The sequence below is a fragment of the Petaurus breviceps genome, unplaced genomic scaffold (assembly GCF_028583685.1).
Source record: "Petaurus breviceps papuanus isolate PSGF00001 unplaced genomic scaffold, PetGlider_PUasm1.0 225, whole genome shotgun sequence".
Classification (NCBI taxonomy): Eukaryota; Metazoa; Chordata; class Mammalia; order Diprotodontia; family Petauridae; genus Petaurus; species Petaurus breviceps.
The window spans coordinates 20,834,826-20,852,916 of NW_027185889.1; the positions used below are offsets into that span (position 1 = coordinate 20,834,826).

At 39.7% G+C, this 18,091-nt stretch overlaps 1 protein-coding gene across 1 annotated transcript in view; it reads right to left on the bottom strand.

Moving 5' to 3' along the window:
• The window catches only part of ANKS1B (ankyrin repeat and sterile alpha motif domain containing 1B), a 1,399,804-nt gene that overhangs the window by 1,197,810 nt on the left and 183,903 nt on the right, over window positions 1-18,091 (bottom strand). The window contains exons 6-8 of the mRNA XM_069095213.1: window positions 13,792-13,893; window positions 6,457-6,570; window positions 5,398-5,564 (exon numbers count right to left, since the gene is read on the bottom strand). Of these exons, the coding sequence (XP_068951314.1) occupies window positions 5,398-5,564; window positions 6,457-6,570; window positions 13,792-13,893 (383 nt within the window). The remainder of the gene's footprint in view (window positions 1-5,397; window positions 5,565-6,456; window positions 6,571-13,791; window positions 13,894-18,091) is intronic.

Consider the following 18,091-nt stretch of genomic DNA (forward strand, 5'->3'; position numbering starts at 1 on the left):
CAATTAGAGGAGAATCAAAGGACTGTCTTTGTGGATAGGAGGGTCTATTTGAAGTTGGATAATATGAATTTGTAATGTACCTAGTCAGCAGGGTTATGAGGCTTCGTCCAGCTCCATTTATGAGCAGGTGAGTAGGAACAAAGTCAATAATGGAAATATTTCAGAGCTGAGGTCTTGTATGGGATGAGTGACAATATGACAAAGAGGTGAGGAGTTCCAAAGTAAAGGAACATGTGGGAGTGAATTCGCTGACTACAGGATCAAAAATGGAAGAGGAGGAAAGGAAAGTCAAATACCCTGAGAAAGAACTGCGTGGTAGAGGGATTTGTGGTCATGATGATGACAAAGAATCTGTTTAGGAGGGATAAGGCATAGGAAGAAATGGAAGGAGCAGAAGTCATGGTCTGTAACATACAAGTTTTTTTTTTATTTGTTGTTGTTGTTTTTAACTGAGAAAGTAGACTCCATGAGGGTAATGGTGAGATCTATGGTATGACCATTCCTGTGTGTGCGTGAGGTGAAGTAAAGGGATAGGTCATGGAATTTAAGGAGACTGGAAGTAAGAGATTAGGGAATTTGAGAGAGTATCAAGGAATTGAAGCTGAAGGAACTGGAGAGGAGAAGTAGCCAGTGAGATCTCCTTGAGAAAGGAGCAGCAATGACCCAGGGAATGACCTACACTGGCCACAACAATCTAGGTTGGGTAGAAATTTTTAACCAAATGGATTTCAAAGCAGGAGAAGTTTCTGACTGGTGGAGGTAAAGAGACTCTATAAATGGCAGTAGGAAGGAAATAGTATTTGACCTTTCCTTCTAAGACCAGAGTGCTGGCGATATGAGTGAATGATAGCTAGCACTTTCACATAGGGAAACCCAGTTCTCTATGAAGGCTAAGAAATGGAAGGAGCGAGACACAAAGAGGTCCAGGACTAAGGGAAATTTCTTCTCTACAGAACGGGACTGAGTCATTAACACAATAATTCTGCTACATTATAGGTTAAATTAATTTCAGTGGGCTAGCCTGGGAATTTGGCCATCATCTATTACAGTTTCTATGAAAAAGAGTTCCAGGAGCCCAGAGTACCCACTTAACAAGCAAATTGTTGGAGCACAACGTTGTCTTCAGTTGTCGGTGTGGGGGCCAGCTTTAAGCAATAAACAGGAATGACACCAGAAGGTGAGATATAAAACAGCCAACCTTGAAAATAAAGCATAGGAGGAAAACACTGTCAAGAAAGGTGTTAAGGAGTGTCCAGGAGATGGCCTGTGCTACTTCTCTATATGATATGATGCACTGTAATTAACCATTCTCTGAACAGACTCACTAACTTGGGCTCCCATATCTTGACATGTTTTTGTTTTGGGGGGGTATTTTTGTTTGTTTGTTTGTTTAATTACAAAAAGCTATTGGAAACTTCTCTGTGAGGGACCTGGCTCCATTTGAGACTTTTCAATACATAGTAAGATACTGAAAAGTGACAAAGTAGTTTGTCAGTTTACTTTCTTTGATCCAGAAAACACAGAATAAATGTTAGGCAATCAATAAGCATTTATTTTTGTTTGTTTTGTTGTTGTTGTTTTATTTTTAAGAGGGCAATTGGGGTTAAGTGACTTGCCCAAAGTCCCACGGCCCTCATGGAGCTCACAAAATGGGTGAGACAATCTGTAAATAACTACGTCCACACAAAACATGTACATAGTAAAAAGAAGGTAATGCCAGAGAAGAAGGTACTAGCAACTGGCAATCCCTCCACCAATGCAAATGTCTTGGAATTAAGAGATCATGGGATCAGGGGCAGCCAGGTAGCACAGTGAGTAAGAGCACCGGCTCCAGTGTTGAGAAGACCTGGAGATCGAATCCCGGCCTCAGACACTTAGCACCCACCCAGAAACACCTGGCCATGTAACCTTGAGCAAGTTACTTAACCCCAATTGCTTAGGGGCAGCCCGGTGGCTCAGCGAGTAAGAGCACCGGCTCCAGTGTCAGGATAACCTGGATCAAATCCGGGCTCAGATACTCAGCACCACACCCAGAAATAACTGGCCGTGTAACCTTGAGCAAGTTACTTAACCCTGATTGCTTAAAAAAAGAGAGAGAGAGAGAGAGAGAGAGATCATGGGATCATAGATTAAGGGTTTGGAGAGGCCATCAAAGGAGGACATTAAATCTAAGACCTTGTTTTTACATATAGGGAAACTGAGGCCCAGAGAGTTAGCCTAGCTTGTCCATGCTCCCTCAGTTAATAAGTGTCTGAGGTAGGATTTAGGCACACACCTTCCTAATTCCAACACTCCATTAACAATACACACTTAAAAAATATTTATTGACCAACTGAAAACACCACCTTGTCTCTCCAAATGCAAGTGCTAGGGACTTTACTTGAGGCACATAGGGGTTATTCAACTCACCCAGGGCCCCACAGCTAATAAGCTTCAGAACTGGAATCTGAACCCAGGGCTTCCTGACTCCAAGGCCAAAACTCTATTCCCTCCTCCATGCTCTGTATCTTCTTTGAAAACATCATTAATAACAAATTGTCCTTTATATGTGAATATATTTCTGATCCCCCATCAACAGGGTATTAAATTAAAGTTATTGTGGCAATGCCAACAAAATATCTTTTGCAATGCTTTCTATAAAGTCTTGTCTCTTTTATTATTTGTACAAGAGTATGGTTTTACTTCTTAGAATTCTGTAATTACAAGTATTATCTTTCCTCACTGAAGAATGCAAATAAATATTGCTTGCTATGGAACACAGACACATGGACAGAAACACATACACACACACACACACACACACACACACACACACACACACACCCTTATATCTATGCATAACTACACTAATAAATAAGGTCTTTTTCCCCTCATTAAAACCCTTTTTTATGGCAAGGTCATTCTACCTTCCCTATGGAATCCCAGCATTTCATGCGTAGAACCCCAGAAGAAGAAACCATGACCACTTCTGTAAGGCCTCAGATTTCTTACTTGATATAACTACCCAACATCATTCTCTTGACACATATCAAATAACTAGTACATATCTGGTTAGGTGTTAACTGTCCTTTGTTTTTTGCTTTCACTAACCAAGAAGCTCTCCTCACTAATGCCTGCCTGAATAATGTGTCCATCTGGGCCAGCCTAGCAAGTCTCTACATCTTTGCTCAATAATAGCTTCATGGATGAAGTGTGCATCTGGGCCTAGACAACCCTGTAATATCTGACATCAAAGGTCAGACCCTCCACATCCCAGCTGTTAGTCAACCTTGAGTAAAATAAAGAATATTTCACTCTACTAACTTCATCCTCACAACAAGCCTGGGAAGTAGATGCTATTATCCACATTTTATAGAACTCCAGCTCTATGATTCTTAGATTAATGCTCCAGCTAGAAGGGACCTCCAAGATGGTATAATCCAGCTCCATCACTCTTACAGAAACAGAAACTAAGAAGAGTCTTTCCTAAGGCAGCAAGTGGCAACACCAGGAGAAAGTCAGTAACTCTGAACTATCTCATGGAACCACAGGTCAGAGGAGGTAGGGATGCTTAAGATCATGTCACCCAAATCCCTCCTTTTACAGATAAAAAACCAGAACTTCTAAGTGGAGAGGGTGGACCCTAGCAGCCAGTTAGATCAATCCATATCTCTCCAATATGACACACCCAACAAAGGATCATCCAGGTCCTGCTAAAATACCACCAGTGATGGGAGAAGCCCTTTCTATTTTTGGAGAGCTCTGATGGGAAGTATTTCCCTATATCAAACCTAGATTTTCCACTTCACAAATTCCACTTCTCTAAGGCAAGGGTTCTTAATTTTTGTGTATCATGGGCCACCTTTGGGAGGCTGATGAGATCCATGGTCACCTTCTCAGAATAATGTTTTCAAATATGTAAAATAAAATACATAGACTTGAAAAGAAAAGACCTCTAGAAGTACTTTTTAAAAGTTCATGGATATCAAGTTCAGAACCTCTGTTCTGGGGTCCAAGAGAAGTCTAATTCTTCATCCAGGCAACAGGCCTTTCAAATACTTGAAGACAGCCATTATTTCCCTTCTCCCCTCAGCCTTCTCTTCTCTAGCCTGGATAGGTCCCAGTTCCTTTAACTGGTTCTCAGATAACATGAACTCCAGGTCCTTCATCATCCTGACTGTGCCATTTGGCCACTCTCCAGGTCATCAACATTCTTGATAATAGGAAAGTAAAGTCAATGAAAAGTCTTTCATGATAATGTTGGCACCAGGGCAATGTTTTTGGCCTCATCCAACTCTAAAAGACCATGCACCGAGGTATAGAGGGGTCACAATTCATGCTGCTAGAGGGGAGAGGAATGCTAATAAAATCACAGCTCTTTATAGTACTGAAGTAAGTGGCTCCTGAGGCTGTCACACCCTTGTGAATGATATATTTATATAAGTATTAAGATTAACATACAAAAGGTCAAGGAGGTGAGAGAAGAGAGTCTAGGACTAGATATCAAATGATCAGGGAAAAATCTCTCATTTAAGTCTTCCTCTCCCCACTCACACAATTACAGCCTTAATTCAGACCCTCATCACCTATTGAATGGACTCTTGTAATGGCCTTCTATTTGGGCTCTCTACCCCAAGTCTCCTCCTGCTCCCAATCTTTCCTTAATTGACCTACCAAAGGGATTTTTCTAAAGCCTAAGTTTGAACATGTCACCCCACCTCCTTACTCAATAAACTTCAGTAGCTTCCTATTATCTCTAGGATCAAATTTAACCTCCTGTGCTTGGAATTTAAAACTCTTCACAATATATCTACCTTTGTCTTCTCTCTCTGGTCTTCTTAACTCTATGATGCAGCTATATTGGCTTACACAACACTATCTCCCATCTTTTCAACATTTCTCACTGACTATTCTCATGACTGGAATGCTCTCCCCCTTCCCCTACAACTCTGGTTTTTACTGGATTTCATCAAGACTTGGCTCAAATAGGAGTTTTCGAAGAAGCCTGTTCCGAGTGTCACTGCTAATGCCTTCCTTCCTCATAGATTACCTTCTATGTAGTCTGTATATGCTTTGTACATAAACAGTTGTTTACATGCCCCCCCTTGGAATGTAATCTCCTTGGGGGCAGGCATTGTTTTCATCTCTCTTTGTATCCACAACATTTGGCACAGTTCCTGGAAAATAGTATGCATTTAATAAATGCTTGTTGACTGATTCACAGAATAGTAGTTCCCCAAAGTGAATAATATCAAAGTCAGCACTGTGAGATATAAAACAGTATGTATTATAGAACTGATGTGAAATGTTATTGTATGTGGATCTGTGAGTTAACAGCAAGAATTGATTCGCCTGTCCCTTAGACATAAATGTAGACCTTGAAACAATGGAGGAACAACCATTTACCAATGGACTTACCACCGCCTGGCTCCCATTCTTCCCAAGTTCCTCCTCCGAAATCTTGCTCAAATTATCTAAATAGTGGTCTGAGATCGTATGACACAAATCTTCTAAAGAGTAATCCTTCTCTTGACAGAGTTTGATTTCATCCAAGAGCTTTGATAATTCTCCAGTCACTGCTTCACCTTGAATGCAAATGATTAGAACTTTATAGATATCCAGGTTATTTCTGTTGTTAAACTATAAAAATATACAAGTTTTATGGACAACAGGAAGGAATTAAATCATGGTATACAAAATATGATAGCTATAATATAATCCCTGTGAGTATTTCAATGAGAAGGTATTTTCAGATATGGCCAGTGGGTTGACTTGTTTTGCTTGGTTATTCTTATTGGTATATAGGCAGCTAGGTAGAACTGCAGCGGACAGAGTGCTGGGCCTCGAGTCATGAAGACTCATCTTCCTGAGTTCAAATCCAGCCTCAAACACTTACTAGCTGTGTGACCCTGGGCAAGTCACTTAACCCTGTTTGCCTAAGTTTCCTCATCAGTAAAAAGAGCTGGAGAAAAAATTGGCAAACCACTCCAATATCTCTGCCAACAAAACCTTCAAATAGTCTACAATCATTTTTTTTTTAAGCAATCGGGGTTAAGAAACTTGCTCAAGGTTACATGGCCAGTTATTTCTGGGTGTGGTGCTAAGTATCTGCACCGATTTGATCCCCAGGTCATCCTGACACTGGAGCCGGTACGCTTACTCACTGAGCCACCTGGCCGCCCCCTACAATCATTTTTTAAAAGTCTGTCTCTGCCTTTTATCTGTTGTAAATTTGAAATTTCAATACAGAAGAACTGAAGTAGGTTGTCGTTCTGAAAATGAAAAAGCTGGCAGTCTTTGCTTAAAAATGAGCATTTTTGCTTCAAACTAAGCACGTTTCAGAAAGGTGTGATTATGAACTACAGAGTGTCGGATCCCATTCATTCCCCTCATATTATTTCACAAAAAAATTTGTCTCACCTAATCTGTTCCCTGGAACTTAAAGAGTTGGTAAAGACTTCAAAGTAGATCACTCACTTTTGGTCTTTTGGGACGGTGAATTAACAGGCGATGAAACGCACGTCTGGTGTGTGGCACATTCCGACTCGCTCTCTTCCAGGACTGTAGCTTTGTCTCCACCTTCCAAATATTCTGTGTATACACATTGCATTATAAAAGTTACAATTTCCTATTTCTGAGCTTATTTTAATTGATCACCAATAAAATTTAGCCTTCCCACTATAGTTTTCCAATTATTTTCCCTGAAATTCATCACATATGTATGTCTTTATATATTTGTGTGAGTCTATATGTGTAAACATATATGTGTATGTGTGTGAGTATGATTGTGTATGTATGTGTATATGTGTGGGAGTATATGTGTATGTGTACATGTTTGTATGTGTGTATATGTGTGAGTGAGAATGTCTGTGAATATATATATATGGAAGTGTATGTGTGTGTGTGAGTGTGTGTGTGTATAACTGTGAACACACAAAACATCTGGAATTTCTTCAGTCCAGGGAACTCCAGAGATGGGAACCTCCTCCATTAGAGTAGAACAAAACCCAGTTCAATCTATCCAATACAATAAGAATTAAGCTCCTACTTCATATAAGAGACTATCAAGCAATGGGGATGTTAAGACAAAACAAAAAAATATTGCCTGCCCTCAAAATATTTACATCTTACCTAGAGTTGACAGCATCAACAGACAAATCCCTACATAACAACAGAAGGAGGAGGGATTTGTCAAACCATATGTTTATATACAGTAAGTAAGAAAGCTCAAAGCTCATCTACTCCAACACCTTCATTTTACCGAATGATATCAAGACAGGTGGAGGGATTTATCCAAAGTCCACTACTTGTCAGTGGACAAAAATGAACCTGGGTTTCCTGACTCCAAATCCATTGATCTTTCCACTGTAATATTAGGCTGGAGAAAACACTCATCACTAAATGGTAACCTTCCCATAGTGCTATGGAAGAGCACTGATAAGAGAATGATATGGCCAAGCCTGTGCTTTAGCAAGACTATAATGGCAGCAGAACAGAGGACGGAGAGCAGAGGGGACTGGATTAGGAGCTTGATGTCCAAGCTGGAGGCTTTTACCCCAGTTTAAACAAAAGGGAATGAAGGTCTGAACCAGGGCAGTAGCTGCTGAGTGGAGAGAAGAAATGGATGTGAGAGATTGTGTGGACAAAGAATTCAAAAGACTTTGCACCTACTTGGGAATTAGGAAGAAAAAGAGAAAGGGGGAAGATGACTCAGGCAACATACTGGAATCCCTAGAACAATGGTTGTGTCCTTCAAGAGAAAGAGGCAAGTTTGGAGGTGGCAGGGGTTGGATTTAGAGAAGAAGGAAGAGCAGGAAACATGGTCTGGAAGGACATGGATGAATGGGGTGATTGGAGATCTCTGTAAGGAGAAGTCATAGGATGGGGCAGTGGATGGGAGGGCAGACTTTGAGTCCGAAAAACCCAAGTTCAAAGGAAAGTCACCATCACAACAGGCTCAGTTTCTCTATCTTTGATGTGAGGATAACACAAGCACCTACCTGTTGTGAAAATCAAATGGGTAGCTATATATAGAATACTTTGTACACCTTCAAGTCCTATGTGAATATTCACTATATTACCAATCTTACCAAAGGATTAAAATGAATAATTTCCTTTCCACAGCCTGGGACCGCTTTCTGTTTTACTGAACCCATTTAACTCTTCATAAGAAATGTTCTTTTAATGCCCAAGGAGGAATCTTTATGGCATTATGCCCTACCTTCCCAACACCCCCAATGTGACCTTATAACATTTAAACTCTATTGAGAAGGAAACTAGACTGAGAACTCACAGGTTCAGTCCCCGGGATTTTCCCCTAGGCAAAAGGCAGTCTTTTACTGAGTCTCAATTTCCTCCTCCACAAAATGGGTATAAAACTAACACTAGATTTTAGCTTCTAGTCTGTTTCCTCATCCACAAGTCCTAAGCATGCCTCTTAAACCTAACTCATAAGGTTCTTGAGCTCAAATGAGAAAAAAAAAAAAGTGTGACAAGTGCTTTGAATATTGCTATAGAAATACCAATGACACTTTTTGTTTTCATTTTTGGGGGAGAGGGGTAGAAAGTACTATATCATTATTTTATTAGCATAAAAAATGCCTAAGGAGGAAAGTTCCCTCTACAGTACCAAGCAAACTTGCTTTGCCACTTTCCTGGGAGGTTCAATGATATACCAGGGTCACACCACCACTATGTGTGAGAAAGAGGACTTTCTGACCCCAAGGCCAACTCTCTACCCATTATAGCACAATGTCTCCAGTTTCAAAGATCAATTATAATTATTAATAGCTTAATAAATTATCTCTCCTGTAAAATGTAAGAGGACTATTTTACCTTTCCAATAAGTGGCAAGTTGTGTGTGTGTGTGTGTGTGTGTTTGGTTTTTGCATCCTAAACCTTCGAAGAAAAAAGAAAATAGGACTTAATTTCCTGGAACTCATAGACTTCCTCCAGCCTTTAGCCCAACCAGTGAGGCAAAAGAGAGACTTAAAGTCTTCCCAAATCCTTGTGGCTATTAATGTCATAGATGAAATAAGTCCATTAGCGTTGGATATGAAACTTATTTGATAAGGTCTCCCCCTCAACCACAATTTCTATGGCTGCCCCAAATTATTAGAAGCAATGTTAGCTTGACTCAATCCCCAGCGAGGTGGCTGGACTCTCTGGCCCTCCCTTCCAGATCTAAATTGATGATTCCTGGGTCCTTCTGGGCCTCAGTTTCCTCATCTGCAAAATCAGGGGGTTGCCTTTGATGGCTTCAAAGATAACTTCCAGCTGTTACTCTAAGATCTTGTGATACTATTCAGCACTAAACCAAAGGCAGGTGTTTGTGCTCTCATCTGTCTAGTTTTACCTCTCTGCCTCCTTTCTTTGTTTTCTACATCCTGAGCATTAAAGCTCCTTCTGGTCCTTCCATTCATCCCTCCATGCACTTGACTTGCAATTAACCTTCTTATCAATGGGAAAACTGTGGCAGCTGGATCCTGACTCTAGCTCAGGGCGAGAAAAACACATGGCAAAATGACTTCTTTCTTTTTCCTCCCCCCCCCCGCCCCCAGGATAGTGAGGTTAGCAATGACCTTCCATGGCCCTCTCAGATGTTTGCCTTCTTTGCTCCCTGCACTGCCACAGTCTCCACTGGGTTCTAAAGCGGCGGTCACTCTCCAGAGCCGTGCAAGGCATCTCCTCATTCCCCTGGTGCTGCCTCGCCCAGCCTGTCCTGCCTCCTCCCTCAATAGCAGCTGCAGGTGACAGGTAACAGCTGGGGGGATAACAAGGGAACTGAAGCACAAAGGGCTGGTAGGTTTAAAGAGGCGGAGCCACCCTGCCAGCTTAATCATGAAAATGAAAAAACGCTCTGAATCCCAGTTAGGCTCAGAGTTTCACCTCTACCGAGAGGGCAGGAATCCCGACAAGTGACTGAGTAGTGTCAAGGAGAAGAGGCAGTGAAATTCTGCTGACTGGCATGCCCCGTTAGAAGGGAAGCTCCTTGAGAGGAGGGATTGTTCCATTCTTTTTTTTGTGACCCCAGAACTGGGTAGTGCTGGGATTATGGTATGAGCTTTAAAAAATGTCTGCTGATTGAATTCATCAAAAGACATTCTCAAAGCATTAGCTTACATCTCTGACATTCAGCTAGGTGGCACAGGGGCAGCTGGATAAAACAGTGGGCCTGGAGTCAGGAAGACTCATTTTCCTGAGTTCAAATCCAGCCTCTGACACTGACTAGCTGTGTGACCCTAGGCAAGTCACCTCACCTTGTTTGCCTCAGTTTCCTCATCTGTAAAATGAGCTGGAGAAGGAAATGGCAAACCACTCCAGTTTCTTTGCCAAGAAAATCCCAAATGGGATCATGAAGTCAGACATGACTGAAAAATGGCTGAACAAGTGAAGTTCACAGGGTCTTAGATCTAGATCTGAAAGGGATCTCAGAGGCCATTTGGTCCAATCCCTTCATCTTCCAGATCAGGAAACTAAGGCCACGGGTGGACAAAAGGATCACTGATATGGACCTGGAAAAAATATAAGAGATCATCTAAGCCAACCCCATCATTTTCCATATAAGGAAAATGAAGCCCAGGGAGGTCACATGAACTTTACAACTACAATTAGAAGACCTCAGAGGCCCAATACTCCACCCCCATCATTTTATAGACAAGAAAACTGAGAGCCAGAAACATTACCAATATAAAGAATCCCAAGGATTAGTTTCTATTTGGGTTATACCTCATACCCATATAGTGCATAGCAATATGAGACCTTGTGAAATTATATCTAGAGCTGGAAAGAACCTCAGAGACCAAAGAGCCCAAACTCATCATTTTAAAACAAGATAACCAAGGCCCAGCAAGATTTCCAACTGTAAGAAGTACCCACTGTTTGTTTCCATCTGGGTTATTATACACAAGCCCATACATCATATATAGCAACATGAGACCTGAGAAATACTCATCAGGGGTGGCTAGGTGGTGCAGTGAATAGAGCACTGGCCCTAGAGTCAGGAGGACCTGAGTTCAAATCTGGTCTCAGACACTTAACATAAAAACTAGCCGTATGACCTTCGGCAAGTCACTTAACCCCAACTGCCCTCGAAAAAGAAATACTCATCAAAGGTCATCAAGTCAAAGCCTTTACTTGACAGGTCAGGAAACTGAGGCCCAGAGTGTCCGAATGACACATCCAGTCAGGTAAGCATTGATCCCCATAGGTAGAATGTGAAGCCAGGTCCTCCAGGTTCAGAGATCTTCCTAGTGCACCATAGCATAAACTGATCTAATGCATTTCATTTAAACATAGGCAGCAGAAAACATGCTCTCCCTGAGAGCACAAGGCAATGTTCTTGTCCTATCTCCCAGGATTTAAAGCTATATCCTATATATTGACTCCCATAGTCATAGGTGTCTGTTCCCAAGACCTGCTTTGCCATCATATAACTGAAAGGGCAATTTTACTTGCTTTAGAGTAGGGCTCCCTAACCTGGGGTTCATGGACTTGTTTTTTTAATTATTTCAATAATTTGTCAATTACTATTTCAGTATAATAGGTTTCCTTGTTTGATTTTTATTTTATACATTTCAGAACATCATTCTAAGAAGGATCCCATAGGTTTTGCCAGATTTCTGAAGGGGGCTATAACACAAAAAAAGAAGGTTAAAAACTTCTACTTTCAAGTAATTCATGAATAAGTTTGAAACCTCAATAAATGTGTAACTGCTTTTTTTTTTCAATTAGAACTTTAATTGTATCAGTATGTAGAAAGTCCCAGTGAGGAAATCTCATAAGTACCTACTCTGCAATTTATAATCTTAGACAGTTATCTGAGGCACTGAAATGTTGTGACTTGCCCAAGGACATACAACCTGTCTGTACATATCAGAAGCACTATTTGAAGATAGATCAATCAGGCTATGCTACCTTTCCATGTACTTAACATAAACAGATATATATATATATATATATACATATATAAATATATGAATACATATAACATATGCACATATACATGGGAAAAGACCCTGCCCTAAAAAATGTTAATGATAACTCTAGACCCAAAAGTAGACCATGCCTTCATTTTTAATTAAGCTCATGCTCCAAGGGATTATAGGTCAGCATCTCTAGCAGAGATGTAACTAGGGCAGGTTAATGTGGACGTATATGAAAATTTTCCTTTAGTTTGACTGAAAATAATAAGAAATAAATATCACTCCAGTTTAAAGTTATGTCCTGTATTAAGAGAGGGAAAACAACTATTTACTGATTATCAAACTGTTCCAGAAACAGTGCCCTCCATTAAAATCCTCTTCCTCTTCATCTTGAAAAAATATCTTAAAAGATCTAGGAGGAAATAGAAGTCTCAAGAAAATGGATTATGGGTAATCAACCAAACAGAACATGAAACCCCCATGTCTAGTTAGGAACATGTCTTCCTCCATCCCTCGAAGAGATGACAGTAATAACCCACTCTAGGGGCACTTCCCTCTTTTCCCCTTCACCTGAAGGGAGGTCTGTCTATCACTCTAAGTCACCTAGCGACCAGCTTGGGGAAGAGGAGAGAGAACCTGTGCTTGAGTAGAGTAGTCCAAGAGAAATTTAGTGCTTTTAGGAGAATAATTCTCCTAAAGGTATGCCTGAAAGTTACGTGATTGGATTGATGTATAAAAAAAAAAACTTTCACCTAATCCTACTTTGTATAACTATATTTTATCATATTATAAAATTTTCCTTATCCAAGATTTCTAAGAATGTTATTTCAAAATGTCATGAGAAAGAGACATATCCAAAGTTGTGTGGGGATGCTGCCAGTTTGGACATTCTGACCTCTGAACCAGGGATCTTAGCTTTTTTTTCCTAATATGAAACCCTTTGACCTCACACCCCGCCTTAGATTCATATATTTAAATGAGTAAAATAAAGTATAAGGGATTACAAATGAAACCAATTTTATTAAAATAGTTATATATAAAAGCATTATATACATATATACTATCTGTATATTATGTATGTGTAAATACAGTTATGTAAAAATGTATGTGAGTACACAAATATATTATATGTATGTAAATATAGTTATATATAAATGTGTATACGTATATGTATATATGCATGTATACAGAGTTATGTATAAATGTGTTATGTACATAAATAATATATTATACATATAAATAGCTACATATACATATGTGTATACATATGTTATATGTGTGTAGATACATACATATAGATATATAAAACAAATTCAGATACCCTGGGTTAAGAACCCCCAACTCAAATAGAAAATTGCCTAGATTTAAAATAATGTTAAATTAATAAAATTGTTTCCAATAAGGTCTGTGACTACAATGCAAAAAAAAGTATTAAGTTGTGGCTTTTTTTTTTCCTAGTAGTAGCTAAAGTACTAAAAGCTACGCAACTCTTGAGTTCCTCCAGCTTCTAGAAACAACTGAGTTTACCAACTAGCTAGCAAGAAGCATTAGTTCAGGTTGGAAACCTCTCTCCTTCTCCATGTCTGCAGCTCTCACTGACCCAGTCCTAATCCCTTCCCCAGCACCAGCCTCAACAATGACTTTTGTGGACTCCAACTTTGCCTTATTATCAGAATCACAATCTCTGTCTCCGTCTTAAGGAAAACTATATTCTGAAGTCCATGTCTTTTCCACCAATAAAGCTCAATTGAAAGTGTCTCTAAAAAGTTGATTTCAGAGTACCATTCACCTTCCCTCCGAGAGCTTTCCAAGCTACTTGCCCTGCATCCCAGAAATGCTGGTTCCAGTTCTGCTCAAAAGACTCACCCGCCATACCAACATACTTTACCTTGTAAGAGGGCAGCAATTTGGAGAGACTTCTGTGATGGGTGCTCTTTCAGCACATCTAAGACAGTCCTGCCTAAGCTGTCCTTTATGTTGGCATCAATCCCTGAAAGAGAACAGCAGCACAGTGTGCATCAGTAGACTCAAAATGTCTCTAATCAGAAATACACCCCGAGCAGATCCTACTTCTGGAGAATCTGGGACACACAAACTTCAACATAAAATATTAATACAAGAAAGAGGGTGTGTGTCTATTCATAGGATCACAGATTTAGAGCAAGAAGAGACCTTGGAGGCCAACTAGTCCAATTCCCTCATTTTACAAGATGAGGAAACTGAGGGTCAGAGGTTAAGTGACTTGTTCAGTCACATAGTAGTAAGAAGTCAGGACTAAGTCTCCATCCATGCTGTTTCCTTCCAATTGGAGCCTACATTAACTATTACAAAACTTTAATGATATTTTTTCTTAAGAAGATTTTTAGAGTCCTCTGCTATACTCTAGATAGTATTAGTTTATTAAAATATGCAGAAAACATTAATGCCTTAGAATTTAAATTCCTTAATCACATTAACTCCTAATTTTTTAATCACCATAGCATGATAATGAAAAGGCAATGTGGTACAGAAGAAAGAATGGAGTGAGAGAAGATGGGTTTGAACTCCAGCCCTGCCCCTTGCTTATTGTATGACCTCAAGCTCTTTGGGAAAAAAGGACTGTTTTGCTTCTGCCTTTGTATCTACCTCCATACCAAGGATATAGGCCCTGATACACAGTAGGCCTTTAACAAATGTTTGTTGATTGGTGGCTGATTGGTTGACTGGGAGAGTCACCTCACTTCTCTAGCCCTCAGTTTCCTCATCTGTAAAATGATGGGGGCGGAGATCAGAAGGTTTCTAAGGTCCCACCTCCTTCTGGATCTCTGATCCTTGACAAGCAATGTCAGATCAGACCAAGTGTGTCTGGGATTGTTGAGTCATTTCAGTCATGTCTAATGCTCCATGACCTCATTCAGGGTTTTCCTGGCAAAGATGCTGGAGTGATTTGCCATTTGCCACTTCCTTCTCAAGCTCATTTTACAGATGAGGAAACTGAGGCAAACAGGCTGAAATGACTTGCTCAGGGTAACACAGCTAGTAAGTATCTGAGACCAGGTTTGAACTCAGGAATCTTTCTGACTACAGGCCAGACCCTCTATCCACCATACCACCAAGATGCCTCTACACATAAGTGTCTAATAAGTATTTGTGGGTTTGACTTGTCCATAGTCAAACTGCTAATATATGATAAGGGAAAAGACCTTGACTCCGAAGCTAGCCATCTATGTTCTATGCCATACTCTCAGTATATAGGAATATTGGGTCCAGATCTGGCATTTTCATGGGGAGGAGAGCTTCTTGTAAGGAAACTCCATCTAGCAACTTATAGCATCACTTTCTTTGAAACTTAGACACTTAAAATGTTACTTAGGGCATTGAGATGTTAAGAAATTTGTCTATAGTCAGAGAGTATGTGTCAGAAGAGGTCTTGACTCTCAGTCTGTCTGACTCCCAAGCTGCATCTCTAGTCACTTCCTCTCAGTTCTGTTATCAGCTCATCTCAATAAAAGAGACAGCAGCTTGACATGAGAGTGAACTATGAGCAGATATTTGTTTGAGCAGGGTTTAAAATCTTCCAACTGAAGCTGCTGCCTGATGTGGTGTCCTTTCCTGTCAACTTTCCTTGTAAAGACAAAGTCTGCTTTAAAGATCTTTCAAATTATAACTTTGATTTTTAATCTCTTCTGTAAATCTGGATATAAAAAGAGAATGGGCAGGTGTGGGTGAGTGTGCATGAAAAGGGCAAAGGAAGATTCTGTTCCTTTGGGAAGAGAAAATGTTGTCTCTAAGTATAACCTAATATAATGGCTCAGTCAAAAGAGCCCTGTCTTTGGAGTTAAAGAATGTAGGTTCAAATTTCTCTTTAGTCATTCATTTGTTGTATGATTCTAAGCAATTTCATTTTTATCTTCATTATGGATAACAAAGACAGATTATTCAGTTTCTTCTATAAATGTGGGTTGGAGTAGATGACCTAAAAGGTTCCTGGCAGCTATAAATCTATTACTCAATGATCCTAGCTCTGTGACTTTGGCCAAAAATTTAACCCCAGTGGGCCTCAGTTTCCCCATTTAGCAAAATGAAGGGGCTAGAATATGTGGGCCTTGCTGCTCTGTATCTATGATCCTGCAACCCTATTATACATTCAACGTGGCCAGTAATTCCACTGACCAAAATAAAAAAGCAACATTCAATTTATCCCATAATCCAAAGGGACAATGAGAGACCATGTGCCATGGTGGACACAGAGCTCTGAGTTAGGAAGATTAGGGTTAAAATCCAACCTTTGACACATCCTAGCTGATTCACCTTGGGCAAGACACTTACCTTTCAGTTCTCTAGGCCACTCTCTAACTAGAACTTTAATAAACTTCATAAAAATGTTTGACCTCAGTTAGGTGGTTCTATTTAATTTTAATCAGTGCACAGATATGGGGACCAACCAGAGAGCTTCTTTTGTCCCTTCTGAGGACTGTTCTAATTACTCTAAAAGGCTTCCTTCTCAGTCACCAGAGACCACACACTATAGCTACTCACTTAATGAAGTAATTGGCTCTTAAGCTCGAGAAAACTGAATCTCTTTGATTTTCACAGTTCAAAACAGACTATTCTATCATAATCTCATCAGTTTTCATACATCACAGGGCTCAGTCCCTCCTTTTTGGACTCAGAGGAGTTAAATAACGCACCTTCCTTAACACAGGGAGAAAGGGAACCTCCCTTGGCCCTCCATATACACAGTCCCCCACAACATTCCTATTCTCCTTTTTATCCAGATTTACATAAGAGATTAAAAATCAAAGTTGTAATATGAAAGACCTCTAAAGCAGGCTTTAATCTTTATAAACACTTCTTTTCCTTCTAATATTGTGCTTCTCCTGGTCTTTTTTGTTGCCAGTCTGAAAATAATAACTCCTAAAATGTATCTAAGACAAATTGATAGATGACTGGACAGATCAATGGAGGAAGGAGACAGACAGCCAGATAGGTAGTAGATAGATATGTGTATGCATGTATATATATACATGTATACATATACATATATGTGTGTATATGTTAAGGCACAAAATATAACAATGAGTTATATGATACATTATATCTAAAACTAATGACATATCATACTATACAAAATATATTGAATAACCACTATCATATAATTATAGTGTCCCAAAAGTCACTGTAAATTTGAGCTTTAGTAGCTTAATAAAGTAGCTTTAATGATTTTAATAATAATTTAATGGCTTTAATAAAAATTACATTAAGACTTGAGGGATGCCTTGTATGTGCCATATATATTGTCTCATAAGCTCTATGTGTGTGTGTGTGTGCATATATATATATACATCTATTTTTATATGCATGTGTGTATATACAAATATGTATGTATATGGAAGGAGAGGGAGAGAAAAGGAGGTTTAAAACTAGCAAAGTACCTTCACAACAACCTTATGTGGTAGATACTTTAGGTGTTATTATCCCAATATTACAGATGAGGAAACTGAGGCTCCATGAGCCTGAAGGACTTTTCAAGTCACATAGGTAAGATTTGAACCCACATCTTTCTATTACCTAGGCACTGTACCTTGCTCATTCTAGATACATGACACTCACCCTAATTGACACCGTATTCCTCTAAGATAGATCAAGATAGAGTTGACTCTAAATTCTTCACTGGGTGCCAAGATGTGAAAAAGATTATTTCTCTAAGCATCTATTATTTTGAATGTGTGGGTACTCCCTCTAGCAATGCTGACTGGGATAACAGAGTATGTTGCAAACAGAAATGGATTTTGAGTCAAGGAAAGTGAGTTCAAATCCCAGCTCTGACACTTCCTCAGGAAAGTCATGGAAACTTGCTATGCCTCAGTTTCCCTATGAGTAAAGTGAGATGATTGGGCCTGATGATTTCTAAGGTTCCTTGCAGGTCAGCACCCTGTGACACTATAAACTTTTCCATGCCTTAGTAGAGGTTGCTCATGAAGTGCTATGGCCCCCAAGTGGATGTCTTTGTGGCCAATCTGGTGATAAGCTTTTCCAAACTGAACTGGGTTAGTCTTACAGAGCTTATGAGCCAGATCATCTGGCCCTAAACACAGTAAACTCTGTCCACTATAAATATAGATAGACAGATAGATAGATAGATAGATAGATAGATAGATAGATAGATAGATAGATAGATAGATAGATAGATAGATAGATAGATAGAT